We start from the raw sequence: 14,745 nt of genomic DNA on the forward strand, positions 1-14,745 counted from the left end.
CCATGGAACTCCTCCACTTTATTATTCCTTTTAGCACAATAGTATTCCATCACCAACATATACCACAGTTTGTTCAGCCATTCCCCAATTGAAGGGCATCCCCTCATTTTACAATTATTTGCCACCACAAAGAGCGCAGCAATGAATATTCTTGTCCAAGTCTTTTTCCTTATGATCTCTTTGGGGAACAAACCCAGCAAAGCTATGGCTGGATCAAAGGGCAGACAGTCTTTTAGCACCCTTTGGGCCTAGTTCCAAATTGCCCTCCAGAATGGCTGGATCAATTCACAACTCCACCAGCAATGAATTAATGTCTCAACTTTGCCACATCCCCTCCAGCATTCATTACTTTCCATAACTGTCATGTTAGCCAATCTGCTAGGTGTGAGGTGATGCCTCAGAGTTGTTTTGATTTGCATCTCTCTGATTATCAGAGATTTAGAACACTTTTTCATGTGCTTTTTAATAGTTTTGATTTCTTTGGCTGAAAATTGCCTATTCATGTCCCTTGCCCATTTATCAATTGGAGAATGGCTTGATTTTTTGTACAACTGGTTTAGCGCTTTATAAATTTGAGTAATTAGACCTTTATCAGAGATTTTTGTAATGAAGATTGTTTCCCAATTTGTTGTTTCCTTTCATCAGTAATTCTTCATGTCTGAAAGTAAGCATTACAGGTGTTCATCCTCATGCATGGAAGTAAGCTTTACTTATGTTCATCTTCATGGGTGTGTGTAAGCATAATAGTGTAATATAGTGCATAGGTTCTTAGAATTTTATTAAGAATATGAATTTGAACTTTTTCTTATCTTGCTGTTTGAATTTTTTCACAAGGAGATTTATTGTATGTTTTCTTTAGCTATGTCTTGGAGATAGAATTTGGATATAAAGTAATTCGTTTGGTCATGGAGTTACGTATTCATTTGAGATAATTTTGATACTTTCATTGCTGTTGCTATTGTAGGCAGAGAGTTTGTAAAGACTATGTAGAGACTTTTCTATGGCTGCTAAACTTTTAAATGCATATTTTCCTTTTGTCTGTGTTACTGGCTGTATTTCTTTCTGGAACTATTCTATTTGCTTCAGGGGTGCTTTCCTGTTATCATTTTAACATGTGCAATGCTCTCTTGTCTATAATTTCTGTTGATACCGTAGTCTTGTGTGTGCTTTCCTTTGTTTTCCTTACACAGGCTTTCATTCATAGGAACTGCTATTGATTTCTTCTAGGGCTATTCGTGTTGCTGCTCATGACTAGGGCTTTTTTATTATCAGATGTCATTTGTATGTATCTTCATTGATGATATCACATTGTTGTTTCTTGTGAGGTATCTGAATCTATGAGGTAATATCTTCATGGTATATCCTCCCTCTCTTCCTTCCCCTGGTAGAGATTGTTTTAGGATGAAGGTTGAGAGAGATGGATAACCTGTTTCAGTTCTCAATTATAACTTGATGTTAAAGTCTTTGATAGCAAATTCATCTAATGTGAATGCTTCCATAGCATTCTAGGTGTTTGGTCTATCATAGTTATGAAGTTGGAGTTTTCTGCTACAAACTTAAGAGTGTTCTTGTTGAATTACTTAGTTGTTCTATTGCTGGAATATTTTCTTTTCTACCTAAGACTCATCTTCATTATCATAAGGTTTTGTGTAGTATGTTACCCTATGGAACTTCAACTAATCTTGGTTTCACTCTTACTGCATGAGTATTTGTAATGTTTTTAAAGTTAGAGAATAAAGGTGAACTTGTATATCTATCTCTCCTCCTCCAGTTCTTTTATATGTTCCTTGATATCCTCCAAATTCAAAATCCATATCTGTACAAGCCATGTGATTCAACTTCTCCATAAAGACATCTTCATTATCAACCCCTAATCTTGCATAAAGTTCTTTTAATGGTATTCAACTTGTTCTGTGCCCAAAGAACATTTCATCATCATAATCTTAGTAAGATTTTGATTGTACTGGTTTCAGGTATTCAATTTTCTCACTTGTTTTCCACACATCCCCTTCTTCGTCTTCCTCTTCATAAAGCTTATAAAATTGGTAAGGCATCTGTTCTAAATCATCTTCATCCATTATTATTACACCTTCTGGTATTCCTTCTGACTCTGTATCTGAATCTGACTCACTGAAATCAGCAATCCTTAAGTTATTCATTGGATTTTGTTCAGTGCCATGTAAACTTGTGTCAGATGTTGCTAACTCTGGCTTTGTGTGTTGATCTAAGCCTATGTCACCAGCTTTTATATTTTCCAAATCAGTATATGGTTGTTTCTCATTGCTAAGCTTTAGATGTTTGTTTTGAGTTGGTAAACTTTATGGTATGGGGTTAGTTTCTTCTTGCAGATATTCAACGGTGTTACTAATATTCATAAATTCTACTCTATCATCAGTCTGAGGTTTATAGTTCATCTTCACTCTCTTTTGACTGTGTAGAGATAGAAATCTTTCCCTCCATGTTTTGTTGTTCTGGGAATAAGTTTAATACATCTGCATTTTCCCCTGCATCAGTAGAATGTGTGCCTTCATTCTTTCCCACAGTAGTACATACATATGTTTCTGGCTGTGTAGCTAAGGTGTGTATAGTTACTGAGCTACCATTCATTTCTTTGCTACCCTCTGCCAGCTGTATGTTTGGATCAGTTGATTCTTTTTGATTTAAATTATTTCCTATGAAGTCTTCATATGAGGCTGATTGTAGTATATCCTCTACTACATTGGAACATGTATTTAAATTATAGCTATTTATTTGGCCAGATTCCCCTCTGCCATTTAGAATGTTGGATTCAAGTCTGCCATTTGAATCCTTGGTTGTTCTTTCAGTTACTAAGACTTCCATTCCATTCCTCTTTTCAGATTCAACTGTTATGTCACTTCCATTACTTTGAAAAGGATTATTATTTTCAAATGTAATGTCAGCTTCCTTTTCAGTAAATTTTGTATTATCTAAATCAGTCATTGCTGGATGGAAAGTTTCAGCTTCAGAATTCAAAGTAGATGTTGTTTCTAAGGGTATCTGTGCCATATAGCTATTTGAAGAATTAACTGAGTTTGATGGGATGTCATGCAATTCTGTGAATGATTTCAAAGTATTTATATCTCTAGTAACAGTAACCTGTAGGCAATTGAAATTTTGTTTCTCTGTATCTATAACTCCTGCTTCATTTTTTGTGACTTTGTCTGCCTTTTCCTTTTGCACAATTCAATCCCAGTGCCCACTCTACATTGAAAAAAGTTCTCCAAGAATATTTTGACTTGATTTGCACTTTTTCCCCATGTGGTTACTATACAGCCTTTCTCCAAGTCTCTTATCTCTGTTGCTATTTGAGATATGATGTCTTCAACTTCTGCATCTAGCAGTTCTATTTGTCTCTGCCTGCATCTTGATTTATTGAATTTTCTATCACTCACAGATTCACTCTCTTGCACAAATTTTTCATTGTTTCTCATCTTTTTTCTCCTAATTTTAACAGCAGCCTCTTTTTCACCATTTCTTCTATATCCATGTACCAAACTACATATATTATAGTGATGGCTTCATAATTCTCTCCTAACCATGTTAGAATATTTTGGTTTGGCTCCTGATTTAATAGCCTTTTGCATTTCCTGTAAATCAGTTGCCTGTTGTATGGATTTTAGCTTACAATGAGAACAGCAAGTGGAATTTTGCTTTCTGTATCTAGCTTGTGTGGTTTTGTTGTTTACTTCATATTTCTTTTTCAGAAAACAGTCTTTAATCAGGGGTCCTTTCTTATGGCAGAAAAGGCATTGTCTAGTTTTTCTCTGCACTGTTTTTGGTTTATAAGTAGGTTTTGTGTAAGTCCTAACAGTGTCAAGTACACAGGAGAAGGGCTCCCTCTGAAACCAGACAGAAAGAAAAAATAGAAGAGCTTTTGAGTTGAAAAGGAAGAGAGCTGACCTTATGTTAGCTGGCTTCAATCGTCTAGATTAAATGACTGTGAGTTTTTCTCCCTGTTAATATCTTTTTTTTTTTCCATTTAGATATACTTGAAGGTAAATAGTGTTGAAACATCCAAAATCTACTAATAAAAATTGAATGCTTTTTATCTTCTAGGGTATTTACTTTTTAATAATTGGACCTCACCAAACCTAAAATGGATGAAGAACCTGAAAAAACGAAACGTTGGGAAGGGGGCTATGAAAGAACATGGTAAATATAGGATCATTTAGTTTAGTTTTTTAAAGCATCATTGTTCCTTTCACACACACACCCCTCCCCAATAATCATTGCCTTTAGGGGAATTCTTATTTTGTTCCATTTAATGTTTTTAATTTTAATACATTTCTACATGAGTTTTCCAAATTTATATAATCCAAATTGTCTCTTTTCCTCTCTACCCCACTCCACAAGCTTGCAAGGTATTTAATCTATGTTATACATGTATTATCAGGCAAAACATGTTTCCATATTATTCATTTTTATGAGTGAAGAATTTTATAAAAACAAAACCCCAAATAAACAAGTAGTAAATTATGTGCTTCCATCTGCATTCTTACTCTAATAGTTCTTTCTCTGGAGGTAAATAGCATTCTTTTTCATAAGTCCCTCAGAATTGTTCTGGATCATTGTATTGCTGTTAGTAACAAAAGTCTATTACAGTTGATCATTCCACGGTATTGTTGTCACTGTTTAAAATGTTTTTGTGGTTCTCCTTATTTCACTTTGCGTTCAATTCATGTAGATCTTTCCAGCTCTTTCTGAAATTATCCTGATCATTATTCCTTATAGCACAATAGTATTCCATCATGATCATATACCACAATTTGTTCAGCCATTTCCCAAATGAGGGATATCTCCTTTAGCTTCCAATTTTTTGCCACCACAAAGAGAGCAGCTATAAATATTTTTGTACGAATAGGTTTTCCCATTTTTTTTATCTCTTTGGGATACAAACCCTAGTAGTGGTATTACTGGATCAAAGGGTACACATTCTTTTTAGCCCTTTGGACATAATTCTAAATTGCTTTCCAGAATGGTTGGATCAGTTCACAACCCCACCAGCAATGCATTAGTGCCACATTCCCTCCAATATTTATCATTTTCCTTTACTGTTATATTGGCCAATCTGATAAATGTGAGGTGGTACCTCAGAGTTGTTTTAATTTGCATTTCTCTAATCAAGAGTGAATTAGAACATTTTTTCATGTGATTATTGATAGCTTTGATTTTGTCATCTGAACGCTGCCTATTCATTTATCAATTGGGGAATGACTTCGATTCTTATAAATTTGACTTCTTTATATATTTGAGAAATGAGACCTTTACTAGAAATATTTGTTATAAAATTTTTTTACCAGTTTGTTGCTTCCCTTCTATTCTTGGTTGCATTGGTTTTGTTTGTACAAAAACTTTTAAATTTAATATAATCAAAATTACACATTTTATATCTTGTAATGGCCTCTGTCTCTTGTTAAATCATAAATTCTTCCCTTTTCCATAGATTTGACTGATAAACTATTCTGCGTTCCTACTTTATAGGGAAATTCTTAAAGAAGATGAGTCTGGATCACTTAAAGCTACCATAGAAGACATTCTCTTTAAGGCTAAGAGAAAAAGGTAAGCCAAGTGTTGGCTTAAGAGATTTCAACTGAAATTAATTACTAGATAAACTTCTTTTTTTTTTTTAAACCCTTACCTTCCATCTTGGAGTCAATACTGTGTATTGGCTCCAAGGTAGAAGAGTGGTAAGGGCTAGGCAATGGGAGTCAAGTGACTTGCCCAGGGTCACACAGCTAGGAAGTGGCTGAGGCCGGATTTGAACCCAGGACCTCCCATCTCTAGGCCTGGCTCTCAATCCACTGAGCTACCCAGCTGCCCACTAGATAAACTTTTTAATAATAGCTAAGAGAGCAGGAGTCTTATTGTCCCTTATAAGACTTTGGAGTCTGTATTTTTCCTCTTAAAAGTGGGCTGGGATAATATAGAATTTCATGACTTTTTTTAACTCTTACCTTCCCTCTTAGAATCAAAACTGTATTGGTTCTAAGGCAAAAGAGGAGTAAGGGCTAGGCAGTGAGGTTGAAGCAGCTTGCTCAGGTCACAGAGCTAGGACGTGCCTGAGGCCAGATTTGAACCAAAGATCTCTAGGTCTGGCTCTTAATCCACAGACTCATCTGGTTGCCTCCATGACATATTTGTAGTGAAGTTTGCCACTGGCGTGGGTTTATTTTTGGAGGCAGAGCATGAATGAAGATCCTTTCTCTGGGGAGGTAAAGAGATGTTTAGCACTAAGAGAAGCCTTTGTTGCAGTGTTTGTGCTTCCCTCCCCTTTCTTCCTAGAATTCTTTTCTATTCTTTTCAGGCTTTTGCTAAAGCCCCTCGAGTCTAGGGAAATTGTTTGCAAGGCGTTCCCTGGATGAGCTTATGACTAAGGCCTAGCTTAGGTTTGGTTGGAGTTGACCCTTCAGGATTTATTAGCTTTTGTGCCAAAGTAAGTGTAAGGGTACAAAAAGCGTAGTTACCTTTGGGTTATGCTCTGTATAGTCAGTATTTCTCAGAGTATATTAATGAATTGTTTCTGATGTTTTCTTTTATTATTTATTCTTTCAAAACTGTAACTGAACTACTCTGGTTTATTGACTTGAAGGTATAGAAACTAGGCTATCTGGAGAATAAAATGAATTTAACTCAGATCCACTTTCTCTTCTTTTGAGTTGAAAATAATGTGCTAATAATTAAGTTCCTCCTTTTTTCTTCTTTCTCTTACCTCTGCTGTATTTAGAAGGGGACCTAGGGAACTTGAGATAGGCACGGAATATGAATACTAGCTCACGTTGACGTAGTCCTTTTGGTCAAAAGTAACAATATACCTTATTTCTTTTCATCCTCTTAAGAACTTTAGGGAGTCAGTAGTACGTAGGTAGGTCGGTAGGCCGTGTAACGTTCTCCCTGCTTTACAGATAAGTGGTCGGAGGCTAAAAGTCTGTGCCTTGCTGACGTGCCTAATAAGGTCTCTTCTGACATGAAAACGAGGGCTTCTTTCTGCTGCCAGCGGCTGCCTTCCAATTGCACGAGAAGTCAAACTGTTAACTACACATTGTGTCCTTAAAAATGTGGCATATTTCTTGTGATTCCACAGGATCAGAGTGTTCGTATTATGACAGTGCATTGTGTTCTACTGAAATACTTGCCTATTTTTACAGAGTGTTTGAGCACCACGGACAAGTTCAACTTGGAATGGTATGTTTTTGGCTTTTCCACTGTGACAGGGATCTGGACTAAATGATATAGATGGTCCTGTTGAGTGAATAATACAGCCTTAAACTTTGAAAGTTTTTTTTAAGTAACGATGTAGGATTTATGTGTCAAATTTCAAATTGTTTTTGAAGCTCAGAATTTATCCTTAAAATTTGTCTCTTATTTAATTTTGCAGATGAGACACCTTTATGTGGTAGTGGATGGATCAAGAACTATGGAAGACCAAGACTTAAAGCCTAATAGACTGACATGCACTCTAAAGGTCAATCTCTAAATTAATTGGAGGAAGGACAGACTTTCCATTATGTACTATTTTTGAATGAATGCAATTTTATTTATTGTTTTTATGCATACATTATAACTGCATTATGGTTAGCAGTATTGCTAAGTAAAATAATCCTTTTAATAAAAAAAGAGAATTACTTTTAATTAGCACATTCATTTATAGAATAGAAATGTGTGGGTTTAACCTAATTGAAAGTAGACTATTATCTTGAATAGGCTAAGCATTTGCTCTGTATTCCTTTTTAATCATTTAGTTAGTAAATATTGTAATGTAATAGTAAATATTTGGTAGTTCAAAGATAAAGTTAGCTAAACTCCCTATGGGATTTATGAAGAATTCCAAATTAGTGTGGTCTCAGTAAAGTTTTATTTTGTTGATTTTATTCATCTGAGGAAACAACCTTGGAAGAACGTCAGACACTGGAGGGTGGACTGTATTGTGTGCTGAGAGAGAAATCTACTTTTGAATTCACAGCTTTGATTAAAATCATAATTGTAATCTGAGAAAAGCTACTAGCTGAAAAGTGAAGAATTTTATTGAATATCTTAGTATGTAAGTTTGGCAATATAAAACAATGAAAAACGTAAGTTCTTTCCCAGGTTCTAAAAATGATAACACATATGTAGTGCTTTATGGGGCTTACAAAATGTTTTCCTCAGAATAATCTAGGAGTGAGAGAGTGTAAGCATCATTACCACCATTTTAAAGATGAGGAAACCAAGGCCTAAAGAGGTTAGGTGACTTGCTTATGGTCACATACATAAAAAGTATGTGTAGTGTTCTTTTCATTTCCACACTTCCTCTAAAATGATTTCATTAAAAAAGCTCATGAGTAAAATATATTCAACTAAAAACAATCAAAGAGAAACATATCTTGGGTCAGACCTTGCCATTAAATACATAATCGAATTTTCTTGGAAATCAGTAGAATCCATATAACTTAATTTTTAGCAGTTATCAATAGAGCACCCAGACTGGTAAATCCTTTCATTTTTGTGTGGAGAAATGATAAATAACTTTCTGAAAACAAAGACAAAAGAGTTTAATACTTTCAGTAATTGAGAAGTACTTTGCTTGCAAATTTGTTTCACCTCAGTTAGCTTTATGTTTTGAGTAGTTAGATTTTTTACCTATGTATACATCAGAAGATGAGGTTTTGATTTAGATGCTGCTCTGAATTTTTAAAATTATGCAGAGTACAGAGATGAGGAACTCTGGGTGTGAAATGCTACATATGTTAATAAATTTTCAGTTCTTTTCCTATTTTCTTTGTTTCAGAGGGCAGCTCTATGGGGAGAGGCATTAACAAAGTTTTATTGAAATTTTTTGCTTTTGTATTACTTACATTATATTGCTCCCTTCACTGCCTCTAGAGAGCCATCCCCTATAGAAAGGAATTTTAGGAGAAGAAAAAAAAAAGGGGGAAATTTTACAAAACTAATTGAATTTTCAAGCAAGTCTTACATGTTATGCATTTTTCCATATCCTTGATCTCTCATCTCTTCAGAGAAATTGGGAGGTGTTTTTTGCCATGTCTCTTTGGGCTAGACTTCCTAATTATAATTTTGCAGCATTCAGTTTTGATTTTTTTTAAAAAAAGATACAAAATCTATGGGAGGGGAGTAGGAGGAAGGGAGGGAAAGAACATGATTCATGTAAATATGGGAAACATTTCAAATTAATTATATAAATAAACTTTAAAAAAAAAAAGAGAGCCAAAATAAAGTTTAAAGTGTAGTTAGTAGTTATGTTTTTTTGATTTTAATTATGCATTTTTCAAAACATCTGCAGTACTAAAAATCTTAGCAATCATTTTAGAGCGTGTGATTATATTGTAAATGAAATAAAGAATTGGAAAAGTCTGAAGAACATGTAGTATGTAATTCAGAATACTAGAAGAGAAAGTACAGGTATTCCTTCTACTTGATGACTTTCCCAGTGTGGTTTCCATATATTGCACTTCGACATAAGAAATTAAATGGGAGTTTTTGAGGGAATTTTGCAGAAGTCATAGATGACATGCAAAAACTAGCAACCCAGAAAAAGTTTAGAAACTCAGAATTGAATATAATGTACTGTAAATACCCCCTCAAAGAAAAAGAAAGAATTCAGGCTTCTATGGTACGGAAGGAGGGTCAAAAAGTTACATGTGGATTTTCCACATTGCAGGGGCGCTGTTCCCCTAATCCCACAGTGTGGAAGAGATATCTGTATAAGTATTTATCAAGTTTTGTATGTCTATTGTTGGGAAATTTTGTATTATTTATTTAATATGTAAATTTCCCCTTTTTGTTTTTACAGTTATTAGAATACTTTGTAGAGGAATATTTTGATCAGAATCCTATTAGTCAGGTATGTACCTTTGTGATGGAAATTAAAACTAAATTGCTGTTATATTATTATAAAATGAAATCAATTCTATATCAGTTGCCTTTAATGTTCTTTTTTTAAAAGAATATGTAGGAGTTTAAAAAATCAGTAATGAATTGTCATATTTTCCTGGATCAGTCAGTATCTTAAGTGTTTGGTTTAGACTAAACAATCAAGGAAATAATGAATCTTGGGAATTAATCAGGGTAGAGTGGAACCTCAAAATTGAATTAATTAGACAAAAATTATTTTACAAAAAGTGTTATAAAGAAATGCCCCCCATGAATTGTGATCTCTTGGTAATTAATTTCTTGTTTTATTCAAATTCTTCTGAAAATAAAAGTTTTTAATATGTAAGATTAATAGAAGGTTTTGATTTATTTTTGAGATTGGGATAATCGTAACTAAGAGTAAGAGAGCTGAAAAGCTGACAGAACTGTCAGGTATGTCCCACTTGATATACATTTGTGTTCATCATTGCTGTTTAGGTTAGGTTATGGGCTTTGAAACATTGGAAACTGTACCTATAAAACATAATTTTCTTGCATGATACTGTAGAAAGAACATTAGTCTAAGAGGCATTTCACTTAACTCTTCTTGTCATTTCTTAATCTGTAAAATAAGTGCATAGGACTAGAATCAAGGATTCTTAATCTGGCATCTGTTAATTAAAAAAATGTTTTTATAATTATGTTTCAGCATAATTGATTGTATTTGTAATTCTATATGTTTTGTTTTATGTATTGAAAGACATAATTTTGAGATAGCCATAAGCTTCACCAATTACCATAAAGGACCACGACATAACAAGACCTCTCGGTCTAGAAGATTTCTAAATTTTCTTGTGGCCTCATTCCAGGAACTCTTTTATGTTAATATCTTTCATTTATGTTTTTCTGAGGAGTGATAAAGAGAGAGATTAATTTACATAAAATTATTTATTGGAGGACTTAATACAAAGTACTATTGTAGGTACCGTTAGGAGATAGAAAAATAAACCATAAATTAATGAGCTAGCTACATTGTGTTTTTTCAATATTTGAATGCCAAGGGACCACGCCACCCACTGAGTTAACCAAGCCAAACGAAACCTTCAACCTAAATATTCTTAGCATCTTCTCAAGGAACCATTCATGAAATCTCCTCAGCTTCAATTTAAAGTTCAGTCCAGCAGCATCAGTATGCTTAATGCGTTTGTTAGCACCTTGCATAGGTATGCAAAGCACTTCCCTATAGAAATAGAATTTTTGTCCTGAGCTAGTTTCAGAGTAAAAGAAAATGGGATTCTGTTTATTATTTTTGAGAAGAGTGTTGATTGTAAGAATGCTTCCTGTTAGCAACCTATGTAAAATACAGGTATTTTAGGGGGAAATCTTATTACAATTTCATTTTGTAACTGATAAATACACAAATTATTTTATTTACATTTTAGGAAATCCAAGGAAGCATATAGCTTCTCTCAAGAAAGCAGTCGATATGACCTGCCATGGAGAGCCATCTCTCTACAATTCCCTAAGCCTGGCTATGCAGACTCTAAAGTCAGTATTTTATTGCTTAATTTAAAATTTTAAGCCGATTATTAAAGGGATTAAAGTGCTAGTCTGGGTCTCTAAAATCACCGTTGTAACAAAATCGTTAATTACTAGAGAAACCACAGGGGCATTTATGTTGTATTGGGAGGGGATGTTAAAAAAGACTCATTTTTCCCCCACTTAGGTTTCAGAAGGCAAGTACTGTTAGCTACAAAGCTTTAAGGACACACGGACAAGTATTAACCATTTAAACGATTTCAAAATAAATGTGTTTCGTGTCATGAATATCTAAAAACAATTGATTGGTGGTTTAAAAAGTCACTGTAAGAATTGGTGATTTCTCAAATTGTCCTCAGACGCTTCTTGGCTGTGTGACCTTGTGCAAGTCACTTAACCCCCATTTCCTAACCCTTGCCACTCTTCTGTCCCAGAATTGATACTAGGATTAAAACGAAAAGAATTCATCATTTGATTTTTGTTTCATTGATGATAAATGCTTCCCTTCGTGTCCTTGCCTGAAATTCATATATGCCCGGCTTACCTCACTCTCATCTGCCAATCACAGTCCAGTCTTCCAGTTTATCTGGACGTAAGGAATAACCCCGCATGGCCAAAATAGGAGTCACTAAACCCATCTCCTCAAGCTCCTCTCCTTTCTCCAGTGCCCAGCTTTGTGCCCTGCAGATAGCGGGCAGCTGGAAAGGGTTTGTTAAGACTTTGATGAGAGCAGAAAGGTCAGAACCTGAATTCAGGACCCAGTCATCCCTCCCAGCTGTTGGCTGTCATCAGCTCGCTCGGGTTCTCTGAGGGTGGCTTGTGCCATTCATCAGTTGGGAATGATAATACCTAAAGTACGTACTATGAGGAGGCAGCTGGGGGGCTCCGTGGAGGGAGAGCCAGGCCCAGAGACGGGAGGTCCTGGGTTCCAATCTGGCCTCAGACACGTCCCAGCAGGGTGACCCTGGGCAAGTCCCTTGACCCCCATGGCCTGGCCCTGACCGCCCTTCTGCCTTGGAGCCGATACACAGGATTGACTCTAAGGTGGAAGGGGAGGGTCTAAAAAGAAATACTATGCTAGTTGTTGTAACTCAAATAATTTCTGTAAATGACTAATTCTGAACCTTAGAATGCTCCCGAAATGTCAGAATTGTCATTGTTAGTTACTCTGAAGTGAATTGAATTACTCATGCAAGTCATCTGACCTTACTGCACAACCATCGCCCTGGATTGAGTTAGAAAGCCCTGGATTCGAATCCTTCTGGCACCTACTGTATCACCATGTGGCCACTCAGAGCTTTTATTTCCTCATCTATACTACAATCACATGACGGTACTTCTTTGAGTTGTTTGAGGAAATTGCTTTGTAAGCAAAATCCTCCTAAATATGATATTACTTGGAACATTCCTGCCATTCTGTAAGCATTTCCAAGTGTGGGTGTTTCTCCGTGTGGAGCGCGTTACAAATGGTGCATCCAAAGGGTCTAACATTGGCCATGATCGCCTCCTGTGGGAAGCCCCCTGACTGCCTTGTGCTCACCCTGCCGTCCTGTTTTGTCTTCAGGCACATGCCGGGGCACACAAGCAGGGAGGTCCTGGTCCTCTTCAGCAGCCTCACCACGTGCGACCCGTCCAACATCTATGACCTCATCAAGGTGACGCCCCTTACCTGCCAGTGGGCGGGCCTGCCTGTGCGCTCCGCCCCGTGACACGTCCAGTGACAGCGCTGTCTTTCTTGTTTCTTTTGAAGACGCTGAAGGCGGCCAAGATCAGGGTGTCGGTGATCGGCTTGTCTGCGGAGGTCCGAGTGTGCACGGTGCTTGCCCGCGAGACCGGCGGTGCGTACGCGGCGGCCTTTCTGACAGCCCAGACTAGTGGCAGCCCTTCCTTTTACTGGCGGCGGCGGCTTCTAGAAGGCAGCCCTTTGCAGAACTAAGGCACTTTGAGAGGGAGCGTTTCTCAGAGGCGAAATCCGAGTGTACAAGGAAACATCTTAATGTTAAATTCTTGAGAAAGCTTCTTTATTGGACTTACTGCGTTTTAATCCTAGCTACAAATGTCTGTCTGGGAAAATAAGGCCTTTTTAATGATGACTTACCTTAAAGCTTTTTTAATTTGGAATTTTATGTTGTTATTACTAAATGAATGGCATTTTATAAAAGACATCATTTGATCTGGTTAAAGGCTGAATTTTTTACGTTATTTCTCAATTTCAGGAGCATACCATGTTATTTTAGATGAAAGTCATTATAAAGAACTCTTAACCCATCATGTGAGTCCTCCCCCTGCCAGTTCAAGTTCTGAATGCTCTCTTATTCGTATGGGTAAGTTTTCGTTTTAATTTATTTTTATTTTTAAAAAACATTTTGATGGATTGATTTTGTTTTTACATTGCCAGAATTTCTTAGTATCCCTCCACTTTCCAAAGGAACTATCCCCTATAAAATTTATTTTTTAAATGAAAAAATACATCAGAACATTCTGAAAATATATTAAAATATAATTAAGTGTTCTCAGACTGTAAAAGTCCCACTTCTGTAAAGGAGTAGAGTTGTATCTTTTCATATCTCTTCTTTAAGGGCATGCTTTTTCTTTGTAACTTTTTTAACATTCATTTTAGATTGTTTTATAGTGGTTGCTTTTTAAATTTACATTGTTGTAATTATAGTACATATTATTTTCTTGATTCTGCCTACTTTATTCTCAGTTCATGTCTGAATTCATATTGTTATTTAATATTTCATTATGTTAATTTACTTCAGTTTGTTTAGCCATTCCTTAGGCAATGAATGTTTACTTTTTTCCCAGTTCTTTGCTACTATAGAAAGTGCTGCTGTGAAGATTTTGAGGTCTGTGAGGGCTTTGTTCTTTTTTTGGGATGTATCCCTATTAGTGAAATTTTCAGTCTCTAGTCATGGAATCTCTAGACCAAATAGTAATGACATTTTATTCACTTTATTTGTGTAATTTCAAATTGCTTTCCAAAATGTTAATATTGATTCCAACCTCTACTAACAATGTATTAGTGTGCCTACCTTCCCACAGCCTCTTTAATACTAATGAATTCAACATGGGCAATGTTGAGATATTCGTTTTTGTTTTAAATGCCATTTTTAATTTTTAAAAATCCTTTTGGATTGCACTGAGAGAAATTGGGGAGAGATAAATGATATCAGAAAGAGACCTCGGTTGGGGTCGGGGAGAAAACTATTACAATGGAGGAGAGAGGATGAGGGTGGTGATGGGCAACACTTAACCCTTATTCTCATGGGAATTGACTTAGAATAACAAGGCAGATTCACTGGCATATAGAATCCTATCTTATCCTGTAGAGGAGTA

The 14,745-nt window shown here is 35.8% G+C and overlaps 1 protein-coding gene across 6 annotated transcripts in view; it reads left to right on the top strand.

Annotated features, from left to right (window-relative positions):
- GTF2H2C (GTF2H2 family member C) overlaps positions 1–14,745 on the top strand; it is a 33,024-nt gene that overhangs the window by 8,581 nt on the left and 9,698 nt on the right. For 4 of the 6 annotated variants that reach the window (XM_001364875.5, XM_056824946.1, XM_056824945.1 and 1 more), the window contains exons 2-11: positions 4,078–4,173; positions 5,503–5,580; positions 7,167–7,203; positions 7,397–7,483; positions 9,809–9,859; positions 10,266–10,320; positions 11,310–11,415; positions 12,971–13,061; positions 13,157–13,244; positions 13,623–13,730. In XM_001364875.5, coding sequence (XP_001364912.1) covers positions 4,118–4,173; positions 5,503–5,580; positions 7,167–7,203; positions 7,397–7,483; positions 9,809–9,859; positions 10,266–10,320; positions 11,310–11,415; positions 12,971–13,061; positions 13,157–13,244; positions 13,623–13,730 — 757 coding nt within the window. In that variant the 5' untranslated portion in view covers positions 4,078–4,117. Of the gene's footprint in view, positions 1–4,077; positions 4,174–5,502; positions 5,581–7,102; positions 7,204–7,396; positions 7,484–9,808; positions 9,860–10,265; positions 10,321–11,309; positions 11,416–12,970; positions 13,062–13,156; positions 13,245–13,622; positions 13,731–14,745 lie in introns of those variants that run through there. The other 2 variants (XM_007486264.2, XM_056824948.1) reach the window with 2 other exon arrangements.

The sequence above is a fragment of the Monodelphis domestica genome, chromosome 3, assembly GCF_027887165.1.
Source record: "Monodelphis domestica isolate mMonDom1 chromosome 3, mMonDom1.pri, whole genome shotgun sequence".
Classification (NCBI taxonomy): Eukaryota; Metazoa; Chordata; class Mammalia; order Didelphimorphia; family Didelphidae; genus Monodelphis; species Monodelphis domestica.